Source organism: Mauremys reevesii, linkage group 8 (genome assembly GCF_016161935.1).
Source record: "Mauremys reevesii isolate NIE-2019 linkage group 8, ASM1616193v1, whole genome shotgun sequence".
NCBI classification, from domain to species: Eukaryota; Metazoa; Chordata; order Testudines; family Geoemydidae; genus Mauremys; species Mauremys reevesii.
In genome coordinates this window covers 55,200,654-55,223,461 of record NC_052630.1, presented here as the reverse complement: position 1 = coordinate 55,223,461, position 22,808 = coordinate 55,200,654, and the positions used below count along the sequence as shown (strand labels likewise).

At 44.2% G+C, this 22,808-nt stretch overlaps 1 protein-coding gene across 10 annotated transcripts in view; it reads right to left on the bottom strand.

The window, feature by feature from the left end:
- The window catches only part of RGL1 (ral guanine nucleotide dissociation stimulator like 1), a 167,517-nt gene that overhangs the window by 90,857 nt on the left and 53,852 nt on the right, over nucleotides 1-22,808 (bottom strand). For 4 of the 10 annotated variants that reach the window (XM_039483766.1, XM_039483763.1, XM_039483764.1 and 1 more), the window contains one exon: nucleotides 22,530-22,643. The exons of 3 other annotated variants lie outside the window; for them this stretch is intronic. In XM_039483766.1, the coding sequence (XP_039339700.1) occupies nucleotides 22,530-22,643 (114 nt within the window). The remainder of the gene's footprint in view (nucleotides 1-22,529; nucleotides 22,644-22,808) is intronic. 3 more of the 10 variants (XM_039483767.1, XM_039483765.1, XM_039483769.1) reach the window with 1 other exon arrangement.

Here is a 22,808-nt window from a genome sequence, read left to right as displayed (position 1 = left end):
TGCTGCAAGCAATAATTCTATTGCAGAACTACTGCATATAAACATATTGCATAAGTCTACATAGCTTTATTTACTCTGATTGGATCTGTGGCTTTGCTTTCAGATTACATAGCTTATTTAAACAGTACACAGCATTGTACGGCACAGAATGAAAATTAAAATCATATTGACTCAAGAAATCAGAGAAAACTGCTATTGAATCCAATGTAAATAATCATGCAGGAGTGACAGATTTTCACTGTCTGCATCACTTAACTACTAATCCATCTCCCTAAAACATAGACTTTGTTTACATGAGAAAATTGCACTAGTTTAATGTAAATCGGTTAACTTGGTTAAGGCAGCGCTGAACTCTGTGTAGACACTCTTATTTTGTTTTAAGAGTGGATTATTTAACTTTAGCAATCAATCACCCACACACACTGAATGGAGAGCTGGGAAATAACACTGTAGCTGAGGTGAGATTAAATGGGTTTTGAAAGAGGGGTATGTGTAATCATATTTTAAATTAAATTGAGCAGGTAACGTACACCATTTTACTGAGAAAAATAAAGGAAATGTTTGATATGTTTTATATCAATTGCTCAATGCAAAATCTCTACCACCGGCCTTTTAAAAAAATATTTAAAAAAACAAACAGGTCAGCATTAAAGAATTTGTACAACTAAGCATAAATAAAAGATCGGTACATTATAAACCTCATTTCAGTGGCTTTTTTTTTTAAACTGCCCTGTATTTTGAAACAGTGAGATATTTCTCAAGGATGGGGCCAGAGCAGAGAAAGTAATAAGAAGATCATGTTGTTACCCAATACTAAAAATTACCATCTTCAGCATTTCTTTAAACACAGAGTCCAAATATATTTGTTCAGTTTTCAACAGAATTAACATGATCAAAATGCAGTTTGGCTTAACTACCAAGTAGTCACAAGAGATTTGACCATGCACACTTGTAAGATTCTTTCCTCACAAGAACAAAAATGAAAAAAAACAGTATTATTCATATATACTATATACAGTATATAGCTGCCATACATATGTATGTAATACCAATGCTCTAAATGCTAAAGGCATGTGGTACATTGCATAGGCATATGGTTAACAAATATATCACTTATCTGTGCAAATTATCACATACCTATGACTGCATCCCTTACCCACTAATCCATCCCCTCAGACATAGGCTTCATCTATATGAGAAAATTGCACTAGTTTAATGTAAATCAGATAACTTGGTTAAGGCAATGCTGAATTCTATAAAAACAGTGAGGAGTCATTGTGGCACCTTAGAGACTAACAAATTTATTTGGTTTCTTAGTTTCTAAGGTGCCACAAGGACTCCACGCTGTTTTTGCTGATCAGACTAACACGGCTACCATGCTGAATTCTGTGTAGACACTCTTATTTTATTTTAAGAGTGGCTTGTTTAACTTTAGCTCAAATCACTTAAGCTAAATCAGACACACACATGTGATGGCATCGAATGGGGATGTAAAACAAGGATCGCTTACGTGCAAAGCAATTAACATGAGGGCGTAAGACAAAGCAAGTGCTCTCCCGGGCGTTATTACATCTTCCAGTTTGATATTTTTTTTAAATGTCACAACAGGAGCTGGCACCCTGTGTTCTTCTCTTCTCTGCTCTAGCGCTTTTTGCCAATCAGTGTTTTTCTAAACAGAGAATTGTTTTTGCATAGAGAGGAATTAAAGTATTGTGGCTTGAGTAAGTGCGCAAGAGTTCGTTCACATTTTGTACAGCAAACACAGCCAGCACACTGACAACCCAGCCAGCATCAATCTGGAGTACTCAATGGGAGAAAAGAACTGGGATTTAAAAATGCAAGGAACTTGATTTCCAAATGGAGTGCATTATTAGTACTTATTATTTGTTTCCAACAGCACCCACATTAGTTGCTGTATCAAAATACAAGAAACCATCTCTGTGCTGAAGAGCCTCCAGTCTGAAAAAACAAACGGACAAAGAGTAAGGGCAGGAGGTACAACACAGAAAGAAAGTGGTAGAAGTGATGAATGGCTGTCTTCAAAATAAAATATTTGCTGAGTGTATTTGTTTCTATTGGATACTTAAACTGTCCTCCAACTTCCCCTCTTGCATGCCATTATTCAACAAATGTCTCATACACATCGAGGAAGTAATGAAACTGTGGAATCTGAGTTAATTCAGAAAGACACAGAGAACTGTATCTGCACTCAGATAACGCTGCAGCCCAAAAGTCTCATCAGCGACTCTAATGACCTTATATACAGGTGAATACAACATACGGCTAGCTGCCTTTTGGAACAGCTCATTCTGGAGGACACTACTCTGGACTTAGTGTATGTGACAGTAGTTACTATATAAGCTTTAATGCTGGGATAACAGGCACAGGGGCTCTCTGAAGAGTTGACACGGGCTCTACAAGGTGGGCTGACATACCTACTTCCTGGTACATGGCTATTATGAAGCTTAATTAAGGCTGGTAAATTATTTTGAGATCCTTGGATGAAAGATGTTACTATATATATAACTGAAATATACAATATTTATTATATTATTATTGCACCTGAACAGAGAACCCATGAACTGTCCAAGAAGGAAGAAAAAGCTGCTGGGTATATATCTTAAGCTAATGGTGTGGAGAAAAGAACAGGCACAAGAATGGAACCTCCATGGAAGAGCTGTAATATGTATATGAGAAAGAAAGGAAAAACCAATACTTAGACGTTAAACTGCTCCCCAGAGCAAAGGGTGGGAAGAATGTTAAAAGAAAAAATGGATGAAAGAGTGGAGTACAGCAACGTCACGCAGAGGAAGTGTTTGAAATGCCGACACCTTATTGGTGTCTTTATGGTTCAGTGGGTAGCATTCTTGGCTCTGGCCCATGAGGCTGAGGTACAGGTCACATACTAGCACTTGAATGCCTTCCAAATGCTGACACAGCAGCCCCCTTCCAGGAAAGTACTATCCTGTGTACATTAAACTATACGCTTTTGCTCAACTCCGGTGGGGTCTGCGTGGAAGTCAAAGGGCAGTTTTTAGAAAGAGTGGGGGGATCAACCCCAGTGCCTTTGCCAAAATCCTTCCTCTTAACAGAACAGGTTCTAATATTCAAGACTGTGTCTGTGTGTGAGCTTTTGAATGTATTTATCTACACAATCACTGCACTACTAGTATACACAATAGAGTTTCATAGTGTGGATCAAGAAAATTCTGCCCCGGTACAGAACTGCTTGTTGTAACATATGTACTGTATAAGACTTCTTTCTCAGGGGCATGTACATTATGCCACGATAATAAAATATAATACTTTGATCCAAGGATCTCAAAGTAGTTTACAAATATGGGTAAGCTTATCACAGATGAGGAAACGAAAGCACAGAGAAGTCAGATAGCTTGTTCACGGCAACACAGAGAGTCCATAGCAGTTGGAAATATAATCTAGGACTCTTGACTCCCAGATCATCATGTATCTCTAGTTTAGATGACACATTTTGGGTATTCATGTTCTCCATAAATTTGTATAGTAATTAATATACAATGTATTCAAGATAATGAAATATACAGTTTATTCTTAATGAACATTGGTGATACTTATGTCACATTATTTTTTAAATGATAGGAGATGTAAAGATGCAGGAGGAAGCGTTTTGGAATGGCAGCTATAATCTCATTTGTGCTCAAGCCAGCAATGAGCACCTTACCAATGCAAGACTCTGCCCCTACAGAGCTGACTGTAAAATCAGGGCTTTAGTTTGTACATCAGTATCACATTGGGACCAAAAAAGCCTATCATGCCTTAGCCATAGTTGTTTGATGGAGCAAAAGGCTGATCACAGGTCAGTGCTGCAATGCAAAATGGCAGACATTTTCACACCCAGGTGGGAACTACCAAATTTGCCAATTTCACTTTATTTGCAAAAGCTGTCATCAAAATCAAAGGGCAGCCTCATTCTGATGAGTTAGGAGAATGGGCAACAGAAGGCGTATGAAATTAAATGTAGAGAAATGTAAGAGGCTAGCAGGAAAATCTGTCAAAAGTATTACCCTCAAAGGTCATGCACTACTGAACACAGATTGGGAAAGATCTGAGGGGTTAAAGTAGGCAGAACATTAAATCTTTCAGCATAATGCTTAGAAGCAGTAACAAAAAGCAAACACAATTCTGCAGTGTATAAATAAAGGGTTTTGAACAGAAGTCAAAGGACATTATTCTTCCATTGCATAAAGGCCTGATGAGGCCACATGTAGTGTGCTATTTTCTAGCTGCCTTTTTATTTTTTTAATAAGGGCTATTAGAGCAAGCCACATGATTCCTGGATACACGCAAACCCACACAGAACATGAGTGGGTACAGCCTGTTTTGCAGAAAGAAAATAATACAGGACTTATTTCAGTGGAGCTGGGTACTCACAGGTCTCATTGACTAGAAATGAGGTTGCAGGTGCTCAGCACTTCTGAAAAACAGGCCCACAGGGAAATCACAAATTATGTTATAATAAAATCCTAGCATCTACTGGTCACTGAAGTTCTCATAGCGCTTTTCATGAGTTTAAAGGTATTAGCCATGGTGTCCTGTCAAATTCTACTGTGAATAATTGTAATCTGCCTACCTAAATTCTGACCACGGATAAACTGGAAAAAGAAATTGATGAACATAGGCACAAAGTAATCGACACATCAGACCAAACCAGTGGTCCACACTGTCTCTGACAATGGACAGAACCAGATGCTTCAGAGGAAGATACAAGAATTCTCATAACAGACATTGTGGAATAACCTGCCCATTGGGAAAGAGTTTTCCTAGACCCAGGAATTTTGTGGCTGTTTTATGCCCTGAAGCATGAAAGTTTCTCTCTTCTAATCTTATCTAATGTAACTGTGATTGTTCTCATTATCCACATAAATATCTATTTCTTCTTGAATCCTTCTAAGCTGTGCAATTACATCTTCCGGCAATGTGTCCGCCAGGTTATTATGGCTGGTATAAAAATGTATTTCCATTTTAAAATTATGACTTTTCAATTTCATTGAACATCCCCTTGATATAAGAAAAACAGGAGCAGCCAGCTTACCTTCCCTATACCATTCATTATTTTAATATACCTTTCTTATGCCCTCTTATTCATCTCTGCTGTAAGGCCCCAATCCTGCAAAGGATTATACTTGTGCTTATAGTTCAATTCACAAGACTTTATGAGGTCAGGGCCTAAATTAAACAATCCTAAAAATTTCAGTGTCTTTTCATTTGAAAGTCTCTCCAGGCCTCTAACTGTTTTCATTTCCCATCTCTGGACCTCTTCTGTTTGTGTTACATCTTTTTGAGATGGTGTGATAAGATCTCAACACAATTTATCTAACATCATTACAATATCTTTAGCAGTGTTTTCTCCCCACCACATACTCCTCTACAGAACCTAACATTTGCTTTGTTTCATGATTGTTACTGCATAGTGAGTAAATATTTTCATAGAACTGTCCACAATGAAGCCTAGATCTTTTCCCTAAGGGTTATAGTTAATACACTTCCTGTTCTAAAATGTATCATTGTGATGCTGTGCGTTATTAAATAGTTGTTGCTCTCCATATATGGTACGCTCCCATTTATCCAAATGGCCTGGGGGATAACCAAAAGTTCTGGATTACCAGGCATTTGGATAAATGGAAGTGCTATTTACTAAGGGCTACACTGGGGACACACTGTGGATTCAGATAATTAGGATTGTTAGATAACTGGAATTATGCTGCACATGTCACACACGTGGAGAAGATACTCATGATAAACTATAGAGCCATGAAATAAATAATGCTTTGCATCTTTGACAACTAATCCATCTCCCCCAGGATTTATACTAACATTTCAAACTTCTCAGAAACTTTAAAGAGCTCCTTTTTAAAAAACAAAAACAAAAAACAAGCTACCCAGGGCCAGCTCCAGCTTTTTTGCCACCCCAAGTGGCGAAGAGGAAAAAAAAAAAGAAAGCCGCGATCGACGGCACTTCGACGGCAGCTCTACTGCGCTGCTTCATTCTTCGGTGGCAATTCGGTAGCCGGTCCTTCCCTCCGAGAGGGACTGAGGGACTCGCCGACGAATTGCCGCCAAAGATCTGGATGTGTCACCTCCTTCCACTGGCAGCCCCAAGCACCTGCTTCCTGCGCTGGTGCCTGGAGCCGGACCTGAAGCTACCCCAGAAATATTTCCTCCTCCCCCACAAAACATAACCCCGCACAAAAGCCCAGGTAACAATGTCACTCATAAATTACGTGCCCAAACCAAATGTATGCATATGAAACCTTTATACCACATCACACCATAAGATTTTCTAGTTAGTCTGTCCAGTCAATATTTGTGGCAGTGCTTTGAAAAGCATTTGGATGATAGGTGTTGTAAGAATGCCAGACCACTATCATTTTAATTGGATATAAGAACAACCATACTGGGTCAGACCCATGGTTCATCTAGCCCAACATCCTGTCTTCCAACCCTGGCCAATGCCAGGTGCTTCAGATGGAATAAGCAGAATAGTCAATCTTTGAGCGATCCATCCCCTGTCGTCCACACTCAGCTTCTGAAAGTGAGAAGCTAGGGACATGGAACATGGGGTTGCACCCCTGACCATCTTGGCTAGTAGCCATTGTGGAGCTATCCTCCATGAACTGAGTATACGTTTCTAACCTTGTTAGCTTTTTTGACTGCTCCTTCACATTGAGCAGATGTTTTCAGAGAACTAACCACAAATGACTCCAAGTTCACCTTCTTGAGAGGTAACAGCTAATTTAGACCCTATCATTTTGTATGTACAGTTGGGATTATGTTTTCCAAAGTGCATTAATCAACACTGAATTTCATCTGCCATTTTGTTGCCCAATCACCGAGTTTTGTAACTCTTTGCAGTCTGCTTTGGTCTTAACTATCTTGAGTAATTTTGTATAATCTGCAAACTTTGCCAACTCACAGTTTACCTCTTTTTCCAGATCATTTATGAGCAGGAATCCTAGTTTTCTGTGATAAAAAAACCAAAATTCTCTGATTAAAAAAGAAGCATAAAAATCAATGTTTTTCCAGTTACTGATCCATGAGAGTACCCTCCGTTTTACCCCATGACTTCTTATTTTGTTTAAGAGCCTTTGGTGAGGGACCTAGTCTTTCTGAAAGTCCAAGTGTATTATATCCACTGGATCACTCTTGTTCACATGTCTGTTGACTCCCTCAAAGAATTCTACTAGATTGGTGAGGCATGATTGCCCTTTACAAAAGCCGTGTTGACTCTTCCCCAACAAATCATGCTCATTTATGTTCCTGGTAATTCTGTTCTTTCCTATGTTCTTTTACTTCACTTCCAGTCCCTAAATTATTGATAGTACGGTACTGTGTTGTGTTAAGCAGCAGCTATGTGAAGTGAAGTGATTGTTATACGTAGGATCTTGATTTCCATGGCCCCAAATCCAGAAGTCCTTACTGAATATTTTCCTCAGTCTTCACTCAAGCAAAGTTCCCACAGTCTTCAATATGAGTTTTGCCTGAGAATGACTAAGTAAAACCAGAAAAAGGACTTCACAGTTTGGCCCTAAATGTATTTCTATACGTATTGGTGATTTCTATCTCTATTTCTGTGATATGCTTTGAGGTTTACAAAAGGGGCTTTACAGAAACACATAAAGCTCATGTTAGCCTTTAAAGGATAGACACTACAGGCCTAATCCTGCACCAGTGATGTTAATGGCAGTGTTGTGACTGATTTTAATGGGCTCAGAACTGGTCCCTAGCAGATGTAATGGTCTCAACCCGTTAGGTACTTTCTAGTGTTTGGAGACGAGAAGTATGTTTTATGAATTAATTTAGTATTTTACCAGTTCTGGAATAGTTCTGAGTCTGATGACAAGCAGCACTATAACATTTGCTTATTAATGCATGATTATTGCCTGCATTTCCCTCTTGATTTCAGACTATTAGAATACTTTTGTAGTAGAGTATTTATTTGGCAAGTAGAGTTCTAAAGCAATAATGAAAAATACAAGTTGAAAGCCTGCATTTCTAGATTGTCACTGAACATATTTTTAATTAACTTTACAAAGGCTAAATTTAAAACCAAGCGTGACTAACATATCCACTGTACAGCAGCCTGTTCCTTAGATGAAAACATCAAAAAAAATTCTAACTAATGGTTACTCCAGGTTTCTTGTCTTTACAATGTCTCAATGCAGCTCATATGTTGCTTCTCTGAGGCTTTCCAGTGACACATAACCACACTGCTTGCCAACACTGCTTTAACCCTAACAGTGACCTACATCTTATAACATTCAGAACAAAAATGGTAATTTCCTTTCAGCATGAACTGATTTGTTATTTCTTCAGTTTATCTGATCTTGAAAGAAATAACATCACTGAATTTTACCTTTCTAGTTAACAGCAACACAATTATTACTGGTTTCAGAGTGGTAGCCGTGTTAGTCTGTATCAGCAAAAAGAACGGGGAGTACTTGTGGCACCTTAGAGGCTAACAAATTTATTTGGGCATAAGCTTTTGTGGGCTAAAACCCCTTCATCGGCTGCATGCAGTGGAAAATACAGTAGGAAGATATCTATACAGAGAGAACATGAAAATATGGGTGTTGCCATACCAGCTCTAACGAGACTAATCAATTAAGGTGGGCTATTATCAACAGGAGAAAAAAAACTTTTGTAGTGATAATCAGGATGGCCCATTTCAAACCGTTGACGAGAAGGTGTGAGTAACAGTAGGGGGGAAATTAGCATAGGGAAATAGTTTTTGCTTTGTGTAACGACTCATCCACTCCCAGTCTTTAGTCAAGCCTAATTTAATGGTGTCCAGTTTGCAAATTAATTCCAGTTCTGCAGTTTCTCGTTGGAGTCTGTTTTTGAAGTTTTTTGTTGAAGAATTGTGACTTTTAGGCAGGGGCGGCTCCAGGCACCAGCACGTCAAGCGCGTTGCTGGGACGGCAAGCCACGGGGGGCGCTCTGCCGGCGCTGCGAGGGCGGCAGGCAGGCTGCCTTCGGAGGCATGCCTACGGAGAGTCCGCTGGTCCCGCGGCTTCGGCGGACCTCCCACAGGCTGCCGCCGAATCTCCGGGACCAGGGACCTCCAGCAGGCAAGCCGCCAAAGGCAGCCTGCCTGCCGTGCTTGGGGCAGCAAAATACCTAGAGCCAGCCCTGCTTTTAGGTCTGTAATTGAGTGACCGGAGAGAATGCAGTGTTCTCTGATTGGTTTTTGAATGTTATAATTCTTGACATCTGATTTGTTTCCATTTATTCTTTTGTGTAGAGACTGTCCGGTTTGGCCAATGTACATGGCAGAGGGGCATTGCTGGCACATGATGGCATATATCACATTGGTAGATGTGCAGGTGAACGAGCCCTTGATGGTGTGGCTGATGTCATTAGGTCCTATGACTGTGGCCCTTGAATAGATATGTGGACAGAGTTGGCAATGGGCTTTGTTGCAAGGATAGGTTCCTGGGTTAGTGTTTCTGTTGTTTGGTATGTGATTGCTGGTGAGTATTTGCTTCAGGTTGAGGGGCTGTCTGTAAGTGAGGACTGGCCTATCTCCCAAGATCTGTTAGAGTGAGGGATCGTCCTTCAGGATAGGTTGCAGATCCTTGATGATGCACTGGAGAGGTTTTAGTTGGGGGCTGAAGGTGACGGCTAGTGGCGTTCTGTTACTTTCTTTGCTGGGTCTGTCCTGTAGTAGGTGACTTCTGGGTATTCTTCTGGCTCTGTCAATCTGTTTCTTCACTTCAGCAGGTAGGTATTGTAGTTTTAAGAACGCTTGCTAGAGATCTTGTAGGTGTTTGTCTCTGTCTGAGGGATTCAAGCAAATGTGGTTGTATCTTAGAGCTTGGCTGTAGACAATGGATCATGTGGTGTGGTCTGGATGAAAGCTGGAGGCATGTAGGTAAGTATAGCGGTCAGTAGGTTTCTGGTACAGGGTGGTATTTATGTGACCATCGCTTATTAGCACTGTAGTGTCCAGGAAGTGGATCTCGTGTGGACTAGTCCAGGCTGAGGTTGATGGTGGGATCGAAATTGTTGAAATCATGGTGGAATTCCTCAAGGGCTACTTTTCCATGGGTCCAGATGATGAAGATGTCATCAATGTAGCGCAAGTAGAGTAGGGGCGCTAGGGAACAAGAGCTGAGGAAGCGTTGTTTTAAGTCAGCCATAAAAATGTTGGCATACTGTGGGGCCATGAAGCTACCCATAGCAGTGCCACTGACTTGAAGGTATATATTGTCCCCAAATGTGAAATAGTTGTGGGTGAGGACAAAGTCACAAAGTTCAGGCACCAGGTTTGCTGTGACATTATCGGGGATACTGTTCCTGACGGCTTGTAGTCCATCTTTGTGTGGAATGTTGGTGTAGAGGGCTTCTACATCCATAGTGGCCAGGATGGTGTTTTCTGGGAGATCACCAATGGACTGTTTTCTCAGGAAGTCGGGGGTGTCTCGAAGATAGCTATTAGTGCTAGTAGCATAGGGCCTGAGGAGAGAGTCTACATAGCCAGACAATCCTGCTGTCAGGATGCCAATGCCTGAGATGATGTGGCATCCAGGATTTCCAGGTTTATGAATCTTGGGTAGCAGATCAAATACCCCTGGTTGGAGTTCTAGGGGTGTGTCTGTGCAGATTTGTTCCTGTGCTTTTTCAGGGAGTTTCTTGAGCAAACGGTGTAGTTTCTTTTGGTAACCCTCAGTGGGATCAGAGGGTAATGGCCTGTAGAATGTGGTGTTAGCGAGCTGGTGTTATTACTGCAGATCATCTGAGAAAGACACTGCAAGTAAATAAGAACCCACTGTCCTGCTGAGAATGATACTGTAGGCAGGTGAGCACCACAGACTTCCTGAGAAAGATACCAGTGAAGTTCAATTATTGTGTAAGGTGCTGTTATGTTCTTGTGTATCACAGATAAACTAGAATTAAAGCAATTCTCTCAAGTCAGATCGACAGTCAAATCTTTAACATGACTACTACTCCTCATAGGCACCACTGGTGCAAGAATTACACAATGACAATTTAAAAGCTTAGTAAGTGATCATTCTGGATGGTGGCAAGATGTTCATCTGCTACAGTAAGGCCTCCTTTTCCCTCTTTTTGATGGCTTGTTCTTGGGGGTCATGGGGAGGGAAGAAATAGGAAAGAATAGTTTTGGGGCTCCCCAGAACACAGGGAGCATAGTGACAGCTAGTGCAAGATGTCCTTATATAGTCACACAAGGAGGGTGGTGTCCTGCTCATCCCCAAGATAGTCTCATAGGAAAGAAGGCAGAAGGAGAAAAATCTCTCTCACTAAAGACCAGGGGTTGGCAACCTATGGCATGCATGCCAAAGATGGCATGAGAGCCGATTTTTAATGGCACGCTGCTGCCTGCCGGAGTCCCAGCAGGCAGCAGCGTGCCATTAAAAATCCTGCCCAGCCCAGCCCGCTTTTCTCCGCCCTCTGCTCCCCCACCCCGCGGGGGCAGGGGGAAGAAACATAAGCGTGCGGACAGGGTGTGCCCAGGCACACCCTAATGCAGAGGTGGGCAAATGGCCCCACTCTCCTAGGGCGGCAAGCCGCGGGGTCCACGCTCCTGGGCCAGAGCGCGGGGCTAAGCGCAGCAAGCTGCCGGCCCCTCTCCCGCCTTCCCCCCTCTCCTGGAGCCATGCCGCCGCACATGCAGCGCTCTGAGGGGCAGGGCTGCCCGCTCCTGTGGGGCAGCGTGTCTGGCTCTGCGCGGAGCAGAACATGCTGCTAGGAGCCTCATGGTAAGGGGTCTGGGGCTGGGGGGGTTGGATAAGGGTGGGGGCCATCAGGGGATAGGGAGCAGGATGGGTTGGATGGGGGTAGGATCCTGGGGTGGGGATTAGGGGCAGGAGGTCTCTGAAGGGGAAGTCAGGGAGCAGGGGGTTGGATGTGGCATGGGAGTCCTGGGGTCTGTCAGGGGTGGGGGTGGCTAGGGGTCAAGGCAGTCAGAGGACAGGGAGCAAGGAGGGTCCTGGGGGCAGTTAGGGTGGGGGTCTCGGGCCGGGGTGGTCATGGGACAAGATGCTGAAGGGGTTGGATGAGTTGGGAGTTCTTGGGGAGGGGAGGCCTGTCAGGCAGGCAGGGAGCAGGGGGTTGGATGGGTCAGGAGTTCTGGGTGTCCTGTCGGGGGTGGGGAGCGGTTGGATAGGCATGGGAGTCCTGGGGGTCTGTCTGGGGGCGGGGTTGTGGTTAAGGGTTGGGCCAGTCAGGGGACAGGTAGGGGGTAGGGTCCTAGGGGGGCAGTCAGGGGACAAGAAGCAGGGAGGCTTAGATAGGGGGTGGGGTCCTGGGGGCAGTTAGGGGCAGGTGTCCCGGGTGGGGGTAGTCAGGGGACAAGATGCGGGGGGGGGGGGTTCGGAGGGGGGCAGTTGGGGCGGGAAGTAGGAGGGAGTGGATGGGGGAGGGGGGCAGGGCTCCCTGGGTGCACACCCTAATGAAATGTGCTGAGCACGCCTATGGGCAGAAGCTTGGTCCTGCCGGCTCCCCTGCCTCTTCCTGTAGTGTGCTGGGTTCCTGCCCCTCCCTCCCTGCTGGCTGATCAGCTGATGGCCCTTGCGAGAGAGGGGGTCGGGAAGGAGCAGAGTCAGCGTGAGCCCCCTCCCTCATTCTAACTCCTGGCCAGACCCTTCATCCCCAGCCCTGTGCTCAGTGCACTCCCACCCTCAGCTCAGTGCAGAGGGAGGAAGAGAATGGGCCAGAACCAGGGAGAAGGTAGGTACCCACTGTATGTGGGCAGGGCCAGGACCCCAGACTGGCAGCAGGCTGAGCGGGTCTGGCAGCCGGGATCCCGGCTGGCAGGAGCTGGTGGATGGAACCCCTTAGCGGCAGCAGGCTAAGCCGCTCAGCCCACTGCCGGTCCAGGGTCCCAGCAGCCGGCCCCGCACAGCCGCTGCTGGTCTGGGGTTCTGGCTGCCTGCCCCTTGCCAGCCGGGGTCCCAGCTGCAGGCCCCGCTCAGCCCGCTGCCAGCCTAGGTGAACAGAACCCCAGAGCAGCAGCGGGCTGAGCGGGCCAGCGGCATAAGATCAACATTTTAATTTAATTGTAAATGAAGCTTCTTAAACATTTTGAAAACCTTGTTTATTTTACAATACAACAATAGTTTAGTTATATAATATATAGACTTATAGAGAGAGACCTTCTAAAAAATGTTAAAATGTATTACCGGCATGCGAAACCTTAAATTAAAGTGAATAAATGAAGACTCGGCACACCACTTCTGAAAGGTTGCTGACCTCTGCTATAGACAGTAACCCAGCATGGTGTCTGCTGGGATAATGCCTGCCAGATCCCTGGGAACTATTCTGCTGCTTTTGCCAAACACATCATTAGAACTGCTCCCACCAGTTCCTGCCTTCAGTTGTGCAGTGGAGGGACAGACCACAGGAATCTGAGCTGCCTTAGTCAGAAGTGGCCCAGATGCAGCAGTAAGCCGGTGACAAAACAAATGTCAAGCCCTTGCCCGCTGAGTGGGCTAGGAAGCTGCACTTAATAAGAAGTTCAAGGACCTAAGATAAAAGGCCATCTTGAAGCTGGCAGAAAGAGTCTGTCCAAGGGTAAGGTGGGCTCAGATGAAGTCTGTCCACAGGGTGAAGTTTTAGGTGTTCCTGAAGTTTTGGTGGATCTAGATTCCATTTAAATCTTAATCTATCCCTGGCAGGCAGGGACGGGAAAGACAAAAATCCAGTCTAAAAAATAACTTATTTTCAAAGATCTTTTTCAAAACCCCAATGGGATGGTTGCTCCTAAAGCTAAAAATGTGGCTAGAGACCCAGACAGAGGGAACCACATTGGGAGTAAAAAGTTAGATTAACGTTCCAATGATGTTTTTCTGAGTGACTTACCCAATATAACCTTGCTGGCAATGCCTGTGACTGAAGCTGTGCTTAGAAGCCAAGCAAGACATCATATCCAGCTTTCTGTGTGTGAGGCAATTAATTGTAATCCAGTTTTGAAACCAAAATATGAGATTCTCAGAAAAAGATATTTACCAAATACTTCACAGCCCTTCAGATCCAATGCAAAACTGCAAGTGGCCAGGTCTGTATTAAGCTACCCTCCCACTGCAGTTTAACGTTTATTTCAATTATATGTTAGCATCTAAAAGAGGAGCATGCTCAACTCTATACCCAGTCCAACAACATCAAAAAGACCCCCCAGACAGGTTGATCCAAAACATAAAAACCCCACAGAACAAAAGCTTAACTATGGCCAAAAACTAAGCAAAAAGAAATAGTCACATCTCTGAAACCTCACACTTTGAAGTAAACAAAGCCATAAAGCTAAGTGAATTAGGTTGAATGGGCTACTGAAATTGATCTCACTGGCCAGTTATTTATTTAGCAGGTGTCATGGAGTGTGGGGGAGTCAGGGTCCTGCACCCCCGGCTTCCTGCGATTCACCAGGACTCTCAGCCAGCCAGTAAAGCAGAAGGTTTATTTAGATGCCAGGAACACAGTCCAACACAGGTCTTGCAGGCACAGACAACAGGATCCCCCCTGTTAGGTCCATCTTGGGGCCCATTGGGGGATCAGAGCCCTGTCTGTCCTTCCCTTCCTCCCCCAGCCAGCTCCAGACTCCCCAACCCCCTCCAGCCCCTCCTCCTCTCCTTTCCCGGGGCCAGGAGGTCACCTGACCCCTTTGTCTCCAACACCTTCAATTGGCACCTTTGCAGAGGAGGGGCCCAGGCCATCAGTTGCTAGGAGACAGAGTGTCAGGCATTTAGGTGCACTGGCCTTTTGCTTTGATAGATATTTAAGAACTGCCTAGGGGACACTGAGGCACCAACACAGCATTCACAGACCACAGTAAGAACAGTACCACTTCATCACAGCAGGTTCCCTGTCTTCTTAAGGCACATCTGAGATCCTTTGTAAGAACCACTATTACAGTACATTAGTCTGTATCTCCCATCAAGAAATGGAGAAATTATGATTTGAAGATTGTCTCTCAAGCTTAGCTATCATTTGTAAGGTGCGGGAAATCAGCTTCACGTGGTTTCTATCTTCTACAAGCACCAGAGAGCCACTTCTGTTCCAGGATGTTTCCCTCCCAACCAGATCTTTCCAGGTCGGAGCATGGCCCTCCACTTTCTCCTCCCTGGCAGGGTGAAACAACACTCTCCAGCTGCCTTCTAGAAGTAAAGCTTCACAACATTTTTCAGACTTTATTTTTGTAATCTTGACCATCTGTCACTCACCCATGACTCTCATCATGCCTCTCTTTTGCATCATAACATCCGTTCTCCTCTCAGCGTCCACCAACTGGCTCCATATCCCTATCCTTATTACCTTCACCCCACTACAGTTCCCACTAGCTCTACCTGTTCCTCTTCCCCCCCCCATCCCCTCTCTCCTCCCATCAGCACAATTCCAGCTCCACCCCTCTTCTTCTTCCCCTCTGGTAACATTTGTCCCAACTCTGGCCCTTCATCCATCCCTGCCCTCTCCACTTCCCATATCCATCCCCACCCTCTTGTGACACCATTCTGAGCCTCATGCCCATTCCCTCCTTTCCCTTGATGTCTCTGGAATGCCCAATCCATGTCTAAAAAGATAAAAGTCATTCACAACCTGTGCATAGCTCAATCCCTCCAGCCCCTGGCTCTCAGACCTCAATCCCGTCCTCTGTCAGGGGACTCTGCAGCTGCCCTCTCTTACAGAGGCCTCTCCTTCTCTCACGCTCCCTGCCTAGATCAGACCATGGTGGAGCTGTCAGGCTTCTCCTTTCCCATTCCTACCGCTTCCAACCCGTCCCTCCTCCCCCATCCCCCTTTTTCTTCTCATTTGAACAGCACTGCATAGAGCAGGAGTCAGCAACCTTTCAGAAGTGGTGTGCTGAGTCTTCATTTATTCACTCTAATTTAAGGTTTCGCGTGCCAGTAATACACTTTAACGTTTTTAGAAGGTCTCTTTCCATAAGTCTATAATATATAACTAAACTGTTGTTGTATGTAAAGTAAATAAGGTTTTTAAAATATTTAAGAAGCTTCATTTAAAATTAAATTAAAATGCAGAGCCCCCCAGACCCGTGGCCAGGACCCAGGCAGTGTGAGTGTCACTGAAAATCAGCTCGCGTGCCGCCTTCGGCACACGTGCCATTGGTTGCCTATCGCAGGTATAGAATCATCTCTCCTCTGTCCCTCCATGTTGCTGTCATCTACCATCCACTCAACTCACTCCTCCCCATCAACCTTCCTCTCTGATTTCAGTTCCTAGCTCTCTCTTCTCAGTCTGCCATAGTCATCCTTGAGAACTTCAGCTCCATGTTAATGACCCACCTGACCCCTTAGCTGCACATTTCCTGGCCTGCATGTCTTCATTTAACCTGCAGCCCTGGCTCGGTTCTCCCACTCACCAAAAGAGCCTATCACTTGACTTGGTCTTCACCAAGCACAGCTCATTCTCCTGTGTCTGTTGCTACAGGCATTGACTTTCCATAGCGTCAGGGGGTACTCTTCCTCAGGCCCCGCCCCCACTCTACCTCTTCCCCCAAGGCCCCACCCTACCCAACCTCTTCCCACCCAATTCCTCCCCCTCCCCCAAGCACACTGCGTCCTTGCTCCTTCCCCCTTCCTCCCTGCACACCACAAAACAGCTGATTGCAGTGGGTGGGAGGCATTGGAAGGGAGAGGGAGGCGCTGATTTGCAGGGCCTGCCAGGAGGCGCTGGGGGGAACTGCTAGGGGTGCTGCCAGTGGTTGCTCAGTATCCCCTGTGGATGCTCCATCCCCAGAGCACCCACAGAATCAGCACCTATGTCTGTTGCTGATTTCCCCTTCTCTGACCATTACCTCATGCCTTTCAGCACTGCCCATCAGTCCCCCACACTATGCCGGTCACTCAGCCTTTCCATGACTTCCAGTCCATCAGCATTGCTGATTTCTCATTCGCTCTCAGACTTCTCCCTGCACTCCCTCCCCTTTTCTTTCACTTATATGGTTGTTGATTCGCTCCACACTTTACTCTCCTCCATCCTTGACTCTTTTGCCCCTCTCTCTCATTGCAAGGTCTGCCCTACCAACCACCAGCCCAGCCACACCCCCAATATCCACTTCATTTGCTTCAGCTCTCACACTGCGGAATTACTCTGGTGGAAATCCTGTGCTAGGTCAACTTCCTCCACTACAAAATTCTGTCCTCTTCTCCTTCAATTCTGCCATCTTCCTAGGTAAGTAACTCTACTTCTCCAACTTAATTGGATCACACAACCGCAATCCCAGCCACCTTTTCACCACCATTACTCACTCCTCAAATCCTCCCCTTCTCCCACCTCCACTTCTTTCTCAGAAGAGAAAACTGACAAAATACAATGAGAGCTTCCTCCTCCCCGTGGCTTGATTTTCCTTCCCTACCCCCACAACTCTCTCTCTCCTTCTTCTCTCCATCACAGACATAGAAGCTTCTCACCTGCTCTCCTCCTCTAACCCCTCCACTTGCCCTAGAAACCCTATCCCACCCTCTGGTCTTCACACCCACTCTTGTCCTCTCCCTTACTCTTCCCCTTAACTTCTCACTTTTGCCTGACTTTCAGCTGGCAATACAGGCTGCTTTAGTCTCTGCCATCACAAAAAACACACCCTTGATCCACCTGCCTCTCCAACTACTATTTCACCCCGCCTTTCATCTTTAAGCTCATTGAACGTGTTGTTTACAGTTGCTGTCTGGTGTCCTCTCTTCTACTTCCACCCTAGGCCCACTCCAATCTGGCTTGCACCCCTTGCACTCCACTGAAACCACTCTCAAAGTCTCCAATGACCTCTTCTTAGCCAAAGCTCAGAACCAGTACTCCATCCTCATTTTCCTTGACCTCTCAGCTGCCTTCAACACCACCAACCATGCTCTTCTGTCCTCCCCTGGTTCTCCTACTTCTAATCCCTCCATCAGCCAATCCTCCTCACCCCCTCCCCAAACCTCATATCTAGGTAATCTCCTCTGCAAACACAAACTCAGCTACATCTCTATGCTCACAGCTTTCAGATTTACCTTTCTAATCCAAACCGTCTCCTTCTGCCAAAACTAAAATCATGTGGATCTCTAGGCATCAGCTCAAACTCAACATGACTAAAACAGAATTCTTAATCTCTTCTCCCCTCCAAATCCTCCCTGCTACCTCCTTTTTCAATCTCTGTGGACAATATCACCATCCTGCCTGACATGCAGGCCTGCAACCTGAGTGTCATTTTCAACTTGGACTTCTCTCTGTCTCTCTACATCTTCACTTCCAGGCTAAGTGTAAATTTAGCAGATTCTTTCTGTATAACATCTTTAAGATACAAGCTTTCCTATCCAGAACACAGATGAAACTCTCACCCAGGATCTCGTCATATTGCATTTCGGCATCCTTTTCTCTCTGCAGCATCCTTTTCTCTGGTGTTGACAAATGTAAACCTCACTCAAACCCATTCAGAATGCTACTGCAAAGATCATTTTTCTAGACTGTCACTTTGAGTATGTCTCCTCTCTCTCTACCTCCATCCAGTGGCACACCCTTCTCTATTGCATCAAACATAGCTACTTGTCTTCACTTTGAAAGTCTTTCAACAGCCCATCCCCACTCCACCCATCATCTCTCATTGACTATTGAGAGGTCGACTTCCACCTCCCATCGGCCCATGACGCCAGCCTCCATAGCCCAATTGTTACATTTTAAAACAAGCACCTTCGTGCTTTCTCATGCTGCCCCTCATGCCTGGGAGGAGCTACCCATAAACATCCATAAAACAGTTAAGCTGCTGGTATGCAGAGAATACTGCATATCATGTGGACCAATACGGTCTCATTGTTTCCTTGTAGTCCTCCCGTCTGTCTGTATCCATCTGTTGTCTTTTGTCTTAGGGCTTGTCTACATTACCTGCTGGATCAACAGGCAGCAATCTAGTCTAGATCGCGTCTAGTCTAGATGTGATAAATCGACCGCTGAGCGCCTCCTGTCGACTCCAGTACTCCACCAGGGCAAGAGGCACAGGTGGAGTCGACGGGATAGCGTCAGCCTTCGACTTACCACAGTGAAGACACCGTGATGAGTAGATCTAAGTACGTTGACTTCAGCCACATAACATAGCTGAAGTTAAAAAATTTATTTGAGCATAATACATTTGTTAGTCTCTAAGGTGCCACAAGTACTCCTGTCCTTTTTATGGATACAGCCTAACTTGGCTGCTATTCTGATAGCTGAAGTTGCGTAACTTAGATTGATCCTCTCCCCCAAGTGTAGACCAGGCTTTATATATAGACTGAAAGCAGTTCAGGGCAGGAGTAGGTGTTTCTACAGTGTTTAGCACAACAGGATACTGATCCGTGACTAGGGTTCCTTGGCATTACGGTAACAGAAATAATTAATAATAGCAAGTTATAAGTTTTAAAGCCACTTAAAGCTAAATCTAATGGATCAAACTGATGATCTTATGGAGATTTATAGTATTACAGCTAGCTTTCATAACATTGTCTCTGGTGAAGGATACCTTCTTAAACACAGCCTTCTGCTAAAACAAAAGCTGAGTGGTTGGATGTTTATATACCAGACTCCTATTTTCAGAAAGGTTTATTAGTGCTATAAGCATTTGACTCTTGGCAGACCTTTACTTACATGACCTCATCCAAGGAGTCTTTTTTTATTATTACTACAAAAATTTGAAACACCAAAAATTAGTTAGAGTTATAGGGATGCAAAGTGTTAAGATGCTTAACTGAGACCCTATAACTGACCTTTTTGCAGACCGCTCAGTTGTAATGGGTCCAGTGGGATGGGTGTCTTTGGATGCTCTCTACGGTGGGGAATTTTGTTTAAAAAAAAAGAAGTTTAAATATGAAAGGCTGAAACAGACCGAATGGACTAGATTCATACACAGTCTCACTCTGTTGTCTTTTGTGTCATAACAATAGGGATGAATTTGTCCAAGATTTCAAGCCTGTCAATACTCAATGGTACTTTGTAAAGCGTAAAATTCTGATATAGTTGAAATAAACAAGCAGATTTCTAATTCACTGACATTTTCGGTATGAATTCTGCAGCACTCTCTCCAATATGGTAAACAATAATTTACTTTTTACCTACTGCCTTTCATCTAAAAGGATTACAAAGCACTTTATACACACAGCACCACTGAAAAGCAGCTACTTGGGGTTACTGGATCAAACCACTACTCTGATGAAAAATGCCACAGGATATTTAATATCCATGCACAGTAAACAGGCCTTCAGTTTTTAAAGTCACAAAGGATAGACACCTACCCCACTGCAATAAACTACAAGGAACTCAATTTCTCTTTCTTAGAAGGATGAAGAACTCAGTAGACCTTTACAGGATTTGCTTTGGTAGTTCCAGGGAGCCTAGACACTCTCAACTTGACTTTTTTAAAGGAAAAATTGTTTAATCATAAAGAGTTCCTGTATTTTCCAAACTAAAGCCCACATCCTGCTGTTGGATATGTATGCATTACTCTTCCATTGTCTTCAGTTTGGCCCTGAATCAGCAACCCACACAGGCAGGACTTACAGCATCATTAAAAAGAAAGAGAACTCCAACACTGGGAAACCCAATGGCTTTTTGGAAGTAATTCATTTTATACTGTGCTATCAATTACAAACCGCTGAAAAAGTTAAACACGTAGAGTAATAAAACCACATCAGCTCTAGATTTCAAAGTAAAGCAAAACAAAACTGATGACACTTCTAAAAAACAGTTCTTCTTTTTAAGGCAGAATTGCTGATGGAGTGCACATTAATTACCAGTGCTCCAGCATAAGGGCTGTTTATTGACCAGGGGACCAGTCCTGTTCCCACTGAAGTCAACAGCGAGAGCAGGCTCAGGTCCCATCCACTTGAAGGACTTAAAATATTTTACGTTCTGAAGTGCTTAAAGTGAACAAAAAGGTTGTGGGACTGTTTTGATTTTAAAATAATTGTGCAGGATTATTGCTCATAAAAGATGCCAGCCTGACAGCCCAGGAGACTGAATTTATCCATTTATGAACAGAATAGCTGCAGACTTTCTAACATGCAGCCTCCCTGCTCACAAATATACTTCAATCCTTACCTGGAAGGACCAGTTCTATCCAGTAATAAAGGATAGTTCATTTTCCATGATGCTTCAGTCCTTGACCTCTCTCTACAATCAAAGTAGTATACCAACTCCTGCCAGTTGTGGTGGTGGTCTCTGTAACATGGACACCTGTCCACTGATTACAGGTCTGAGCACCCCACTTCCCATACATGGACGCTACTGAACAGTAGTGACTCCAATTGAAAAGTGCTTCAATTGTGGTGACTACATCTGTGGGACAATCTCACTCAAAATGGTTTTGACCTCTGGAAAAACTACCATCTGTGCAATTAACAGAAGCTCAAAAATACATTCCGCTATTTTTCCCCCAACTCTGCCATAAACAGGAGGCAGAGATGGGAAATTTGCCACTCATCAAAGGAAGCAGATTTGAAATAATCTGTTCTGCTTAGAACTCTGTGTACTTCTTGGAAATAGGGAAAGGGGAAATTCTGAACACTATCTGCATGCAGGGCAAAATTTGCTTATCTTTCGAGACTGTGTTTTCGGTGCTGCTGTCTCACATGTTGCTTTATGCCATGATACTTGACAAAAAATCTATTTTATTTAAATCTCAGGGTAGCCCTAAGAGCCTTTAAATTATTGACCTTATATGGATTGAGGAAAGATGTTTTTCAAACTGGTAAATAAATCTGATCTAGAATATGTATTGTGCCTTTCATTCTGAAGGAAATTTACAAATAGATAAAAATATGGGCCAGATCCTCAAGTGGTGTAGTGACATAGCTCCATTGGCTTTAATGGAGTGATGGCATTTGATACCAATGGAGGGTCTGACCTTATAGGAGTTTAGGGCATTCAGCACCTTGCAGTATTTGACCTTCTATACAGGCCTTGTTTCACCCACAACTAAAATGCACCTGCCTTTGGGATGAAACACTGCACTTGTGTAACAGCACATAGCAACACTGCACAACTGTGTAGGACAGAAAGAGAAGATGAATGGTGTAAGCAACTGAAAAAGCAGTGAAATTATAGCCCAGTTCTGCTCCCATTGTAATTAATGGGAGTTTTTCCATTGACTTCAAAAGGTGCTGGACTGAGTCCACAGGTAGATAGAACGTAGGTACAGTAGTTAGAATGTGTCCAGGTCCAGGGGCCTGATCCTGAGGGGTAGAGAACACATACCACTCTTAGTGAAATGATTGAGAGTGCTCAGTAATTTTCAGGATCAGACCCTGGACCAAAATCCCTACACCTGCAAAAAGTACTATGGGACCCATGACCACAACTGATCAAATCCTAGTTTTATATATCATCCAGAAGATTAAGAGTTGAACACAATATAACTTTTTTTCAGGCAATGCAGATACCGAGTTGTTCTTTAATGTTAAAACCAGTCTCTGCTAAAAGTTAATACCATAACTATGCCGTGGAATTCAGCTCTTTGGACCAGGGCTCCAAAGTCTACAAGTAATCTCTCAAGATGCCACTGTGCCGGTTTTACTCACCCCTAGCCATCTTGCTCCTTTATTGGCAGCCTGTTGAATCTGCACTCTTTTGAGGGTGACATGGTAAACAGCTCCTTCCTCTACCTCTTCACCCCCGTCCTGAATTGAGCTCTGCCATGGAAGGGGAAGGGAAAAAAAAGAGAGAAAGAAAAAAAAAAAAGGTACTTTTTCCCCCTTCTCTGCTAACCACAATCTGTACTAGCTGCTATACTGCTTATTGCAGAGCTCAGCGCACAAGATGGGCTGTACAAAGTAAATATAAGAATCAAAGCAATCCAG